The sequence below is a fragment of the Salvelinus alpinus genome, chromosome 27 (assembly GCF_045679555.1).
Source record: "Salvelinus alpinus chromosome 27, SLU_Salpinus.1, whole genome shotgun sequence".
Classification (NCBI taxonomy): Eukaryota; Metazoa; Chordata; class Actinopteri; order Salmoniformes; family Salmonidae; genus Salvelinus; species Salvelinus alpinus.
This window is the reverse complement of record NC_092112.1, coordinates 30,348,748-30,354,750: the sequence shown is the minus strand read 5'-3', so window position 1 is coordinate 30,354,750 and position 6,003 is coordinate 30,348,748. Positions and strand designations below refer to the sequence as shown.

Here is a 6,003-nt window from a genome sequence, read left to right as displayed (position 1 = left end):
CCGCTTCATTCAAGGTATGTCCTTCCATCTCTACATGGGATACAACCACATTCATATTGAATCAATTTGGACTGTCTGACTTTGGTTTACCTATTGCCTTGCAGTGTCTGGCAGCACTGTGTTCCTGTTAGAGCCACCAGCACAAGCACCAGACGATGCTGATCCAGTGAGTACTCCATCAAAGGCATACTGTAGGCCTGGCATGTCTTGTCTACTAGCTTCAATATGAATCCGATTAAATGTGATAGGGTGAAGGCCCCAGTGCAGCAGCAACAGCACATGATGGAGACGATGATGAGGAGGAGACCATCTCTCTGTATTCCAGAAGGCATGAGGTATCATGTTAAGACTGTGAAAGTACTATTTACTCTACAATGGTGAGGAGTCCTCATCAAAATCAAAAAATCTAATTTCTTTTACAGGACCCAGATGCTATACAGTGGGAAAACCAGCCTGGCAACATAGTGCGTATTAATAAAAGGACACCACATCCTGCCAAATTCCAGCTGCGCTAATTGTATTGTGTTCACAGAGCTCACAAGCTATCAGAAAGTTGTATGGCAACCACCTCCGGCGCCAAATAGAACTGGCAGACATAGACATTCAGTACAAGAAGAAAAAGATGGAAAATCTTGCACTGGAGTCCGAAATAAAAAAGAGGACAATTAGGAAACTGGACCTTGAAATAAAAAAACTTGAGAGGGAGGTGAGATATGCCTTCAATGTACACTGTATGCTAACTGTAACACAAATGTATTAATCATTATTTTTCTTTCCTCCCCCAGCTCCAAGAAGATGACACAGCTCAAAATAAAAATTAGGTATATTCTCGTAAAGTCAAGTGAGCCATGACATATGAGCTCTTATTGTGAGCACACAGGACGGTGGCATCTTTCTAAGGTTTTTTTTATTTTCCCAGCAATCAGTACAACCAAGTCATCGTTATAAGGCATCGCCCTCTTTTGCCCACCCCCCCAGCACCAGGTGTGGCCACTAGCCTATATGAAGGCCCAAAATTGTGTGTTCCTTTCTGCTCTGACAATGGCATGCCCATTCGTGCGAGATGTGGTGGATGAAGAAGCACTTGTGCTGAGGAGAGCCTTCAGGCGAGAAAGGGTCTTCAGGGACCGGTTGGACCCACTGGCCTTCCCTGATGACCATCTATATGAAAGATACAGGTTTTCTGCAGATGGCATCAGGTATCTATGCAGACTACTGGGTCCCAGGATTAAGCACCGCACTGCACGGAGCCATGCACTGAGTGTGGAGCAAATGGTTTGTGTGGCCTTGCGCTTTTTTGCTAGTGGAGCCTTCCTGTACTCAGTGGGGGATGCAGAACAGCTGAACAAGGCCACAATTTGCCGCACAATAAGGAGTGTGTGTCTGGCTATCAAAGCATTAGCAGATGTCTTCATCTCCTTCCCTGGCCACAGAAGACTCTGTGACATCAAAGAGGAGTTCTATAGGATTGCAGGTAAGAGGATCTACAAATTACAGGACAACTGTTAACACATAGTAGGATACTCATTACTTTGTGTGACAGGTTTCCCCAATGTCATTGGTGCAGTGGACTGCACACACATAAGGATAAAAGCCCCCTCAGGTGCCCATGAGGCCGATTTTGTGAATAGGAAATCCTTTCACAGCATTAATGTTCAGGTGAACATAACTTTTTGATATTGTCCATTGACGAACACTCTGCATTGCCAGTGATGTGCATTGATTGGTGTAATATTCCTCATCTTATGATTTCAGATGGTCTGCAATGCTGACTGTGTGATCAGCAATGTTGTGGCAAAATGGCCTGGCTCAGTCCATGACTCCAGAATCTTTCGGGCCTCTGAAATCTATCAGTGCCTATCACAAGGTAAGCCACACAACCCCTATTTATAACCATCATGGCTGTGTCAAGAATATCACTGTGTTTATGAGGTAGTAATGATGAGATTTTGTGTTGACAGGTGAATTCTCTGGTGTGTTGCTGGGAGACAGGGGGTATGGCTGCCAGCCTTTTCTCCTGACACCTTTCACAGACCCCCAGGAAGCACAGCAGGCCTACAACCATGCCCATGCCAGGACCAGGGCCAGAGTTGAAATGACCTTTGGCCTCCTGAAGGCACGCTTTCACTGCCTTCACAAATTAAGGGTCAGCCCTGTTAGGGCATGTGATATTACTGTGGCTTGTGCTGTCCTCCACAATGTGGCCTGCCTGAGGAAGGAGAGGGCCCCCAGAGTGCCACCAGCCATGGACTGGGACAATCCGGCAATCTTCCCTGATGACGACAGTGGTCGGCTGCTGAGGGACCAATATGTGTTGAATTATTTTAGTTAGTATGTGTGCTTTCAATTTTGGTTAAATATGTCCTGCGGTGGCAGAGGAATTTGGGTTTTTTTGGGTTCGTTTTTTGACGAATTTGGCCTCTTATGATGTTTGTGCGGTATACTGTGTGTAATACAAGGCTGCAGGGAGGCTACTGCATCCATTCATTTGTCTGTTCAGTTGATGTGTATGGATTTGTCCTGCATTTATTTTAGTGTGCAGACATGCAGGGTGTGTTATATACAGACCTTTGAATGTGTATGTATCATTTTGTATAATATGCTTGGATTCTGTGCTTTCCATCTTGTAGAGTCACTGTGACTTCAGTTTCGAAAGGAGCTGATGGTTTACCTGCTTTGTTTTGTCCTTATTCAATAAAGGAACATAATGTTACACATTGTGTTTTTATATTCATATGGAATGTGTATTTGTTTATATGACAGAGTACTAGGGCCACACTGAAGAAAAAGGATAAAGTCATAAATTTATGAGGCTGGTTCTTTCTGCAGAAAAGCTACATATTGTTTTTACAGTTTTGATACTTATGACAATGTGATACTTAATATTCTGGCACATCAGCATGTTTTTGTTTATGAAACCATACTGAAGTACAATTTCACGAAATGCCCCACATCTGTCATTTTAACAACTGTCCTCCTTTAAAACAACTGGTTACAATATTATGACTTGTGTTTTTTTCCCCTCTGTGGCCCTAATATTCTATCATTTTATATATAGCCTTATAGTCTATGGGAAACTGTAAATTATCTAATGATAGCAACATCATCTAAAAATCATTTTTTATCCAAAATCATTGAAATTAATGATCACAAACGTTTAAATAATAACAGTGGGTCTAGTTATATGTGATAACAATGTATAGTGAGCAGTGAAATAACTATTGGTTTCCATTTGTGGTGACTGCTGACTGACATTAGGGATGAGATTAAATAGATCCTGGAATTTAGCCTGGTCTGGAGCAGGCTAGCTCCACAGAATAAATCTCCATGGTAATTTATACCATAACATATCCTCCTGCCCCCTATCCATCTTTAGTGCAACCGGATTACGGATCAATTGAGCCAGGATCACCAAGATATCCTGGCTTAATCCCTTATCCTAGTTTTGTGCAACAGGCCCCTGAACTTGAGAACAAAACGCACGAACAGGAACGAACACATACACGAACGAAAACGAAACAGTCCCGTGTGGCACAAACACTGACACAGGAACACAATCACCCACAAACAAACGGTGTGAACAGCCTACCTTAATATGGTTCTCAATCAGAGGAAACGTAAAACACCTGCCCCTGATTGAGAACCATATCAGGCTAAACATTGAACCCAACATAGAAACACATAGACAGGAGCAGCCAGAGCCGTCCGCCAGACAGGAGCAGCCAGAGCCGTCCGCCAGACAGGATCTGCCAGAACCGCCCGCCAGCCAGGATCTGCCCCTCAGTCCGGTGCTACCCCTTGGTTCAGTGGGGTTGATATGGAGGGTGGTTGTGGTTAGGAGGCCACGGGGGCGATTAAGGAGGCGGGAAAAAACATTGTTTAAGTGGGGTCCACGTCCCGCGCCAGAGCCGCCACCGCGGACAGACGCCCACCCAGACCCTCCCCTAGAGTTTTAGGTGGTGCGCCCGGAGTTCGCACCTTAAGGGGGGGTTCTGTCACGTTCCTGACCTGTTTTCCCTTGTTTTTGTATTTATTTAGTATGGTCAGGGCGTGAGTTGGGTGGGTTGTCGATGTGTGATTTTTAGGTTGGGATTTTGTGTGTTCGGCCTGGTATGATTCTCAATCAGAGGCAGCTGTCAATCGTTGTCCCTGATTGAGAATCATACTTAGGCAGCCGGGGTTTCACGTGTGTTTTTTGGGTGTTTGTATTTCGTGTCAGTGTTCGTGCCACACGGGACTGTTTTTCGGTTAGATTCTCTTTGTTATTTTGTTTCGTGTAGTGTTCAGTTTATTTCTTAATAAAACATGGACACTTTCCACTCTGCGTCTTGGTCCGATCCCTACACCTCCTCCTCCACCACCTCTTCAGACGAAGAGGAGGAAATCAGCCGTTACACTAACCGTTCTGATTGGTCCTAGAAACCAATGGGTTGGGCCAGAGCCATTTTGAGTGTTGGGCCAGAGCCATTTTGAAAATTAGTCATTGGCTTTGATACTCTGATTGGTTAGAGATTATCCATTCACTGATTACTTTGTTTTGTACAACACCCCTCATTTTGACGTCACCACAAACAACTTCAATGATGTCAGTCCCAGACTGAAGTCCTATATGTAGTGAAGATAGAGTAGCGCAAGAGTTCAGTTTGAGTCATCAGGCAAGCACTGCAGCAGATTCCAGGTAATCAATATCCATTAAATAAGTTATTATAGCAGTTGTTTTTGTTTTGTTAATGCTTACCCTACTAGCTACGTAACTACTACTTAACTATTACTAAGATTACACTTGTCTATAGCAATTCATGGAACTGAACCTGTCACTTGATCAGAGTTTAGTGTAGTGCTGCATCACACATTCAACCCAGACTCCACTGTAGCTGATAGCAGCAGACTAGTGACCAGAGATTATGTAATGAAGACTGTAAACCTTCTGGTCCATGAGAGCAAGGGAGGACTACTGATGTGTCATCACAATAACAAAGCAATCACAAATATTTTGAAAACGATAAAGAAACAGAAAGGAAGCAAGGGCGGTTGCTGCAGCATTTCCTTATGAAAGGTCCAAAGAATATTTGTTGGTCCGTGGTTTGTAATGAGGAGCAAACAGACACTGCACTTGACACATTTATGAAATTGCTTATTCCAGTTACTAATAAGCATGCACCCATTAAGAAGGAATGGCAAATAACTCTGGCTGCACAGCCGATTTTCAAACATATTGCAAATTGAGAAACCATGTGACTAAACTGAATAAAAAGAAGAAACTATGCTATGACACAAAGATAAATGAAATAAAGAAAGCTAGTAAAAAGCTTTGGAGCACCTTAAATGACATTTTGGGGAAAAATGTATTGAATCAGATGGCTCATTCATCACAAAACCAACTGATCTTGCCGGCTACTTTAATGATTTTTTTATTGGCAAATTGAGGCATGACATGCCAGCATCAAACGCTGACACTACACATCCAAGTATATCTGACCAAATTATGAAAGACAAGCATTGTAATTGTGAATTCTGTAAAGTGAGTGTGGAAGAGGTTAAATGTTTTGTTGTCTATCAACAATGACAAGCCACCGGGGTCTGACAACTTGGATGGAAAATTACTGAGGATAGTAGCAGACGATTTTTCCATATTTTCAATCTAAGCCTACTAGAAAGTGTGTGCCCTTAGGCCTGGAGGGAAGCAAAAGTCACGCCTCTACCTAAGAATAGTAAAGCCCCCTTTACTGGCTCAAATAGCCAACCAATCAGCCTGTTACCAACCCTTAGTAAACTTTTGGAAAACATTGTGTTTGACCAGATATTATTTTACAGTAAACAAATTGACAACAAATTTTCAGCACGCTTATAGAGAAGGACATTCAACAACACATGAACAAAAACAACAAAACGACAAACGAACAGTTCTGAAAGGTGCAATACACAAAACAGTAAACAACTACCCACAAACACAGGTGGGAACAGGCTACCTAAGTATGGTTCTCAATCAGAGACAATGATTGA

General features: G+C 42.9%; 1 protein-coding gene across 1 annotated transcript; it reads left to right on the top strand.

The window, feature by feature from the left end:
• Positions 1-686: 686 nt before the first annotated feature.
• On the top strand, positions 687-2,713 carry LOC139556343 (putative nuclease HARBI1). The gene is made up of 4 exons (XM_071370203.1): positions 687-821; positions 920-1,474; positions 1,756-1,867; positions 1,962-2,713. Exons 2-4 carry the CDS (start codon positions 1,406-1,408, stop codon positions 2,330-2,332), a joined length of 552 nt encoding a protein of 183 aa, XP_071226304.1. The 5' UTR covers positions 687-821; positions 920-1,405; the 3' UTR covers positions 2,333-2,713.
• Positions 2,714-6,003: the final 3,290 nt, after the last annotated feature.

What these genes read in the sequence shown, in the direction of transcription:
- LOC139556343 (XM_071370203.1), top strand. Translation starts at nt 1,406, where the DNA reads ATGTCTTCATCTCCTTCCCTGGCCACAGAAGACTCTGTGACATCAAAG. An exon ending in GGAGTTCTATAGGATTGCAG is followed by an intron (nt 1,475 to 1,755) that starts GTAAGAGGATCT and finishes TTATGATTTCAG; the next exon opens with ATGGTCTGCAATGCTGACTG. An exon ending in CTATCAGTGCCTATCACAAG is followed by an intron (nt 1,868 to 1,961) that starts GTAAGCCACACA and finishes TTGTGTTGACAG; the next exon opens with GTGAATTCTCTGGTGTGTTG.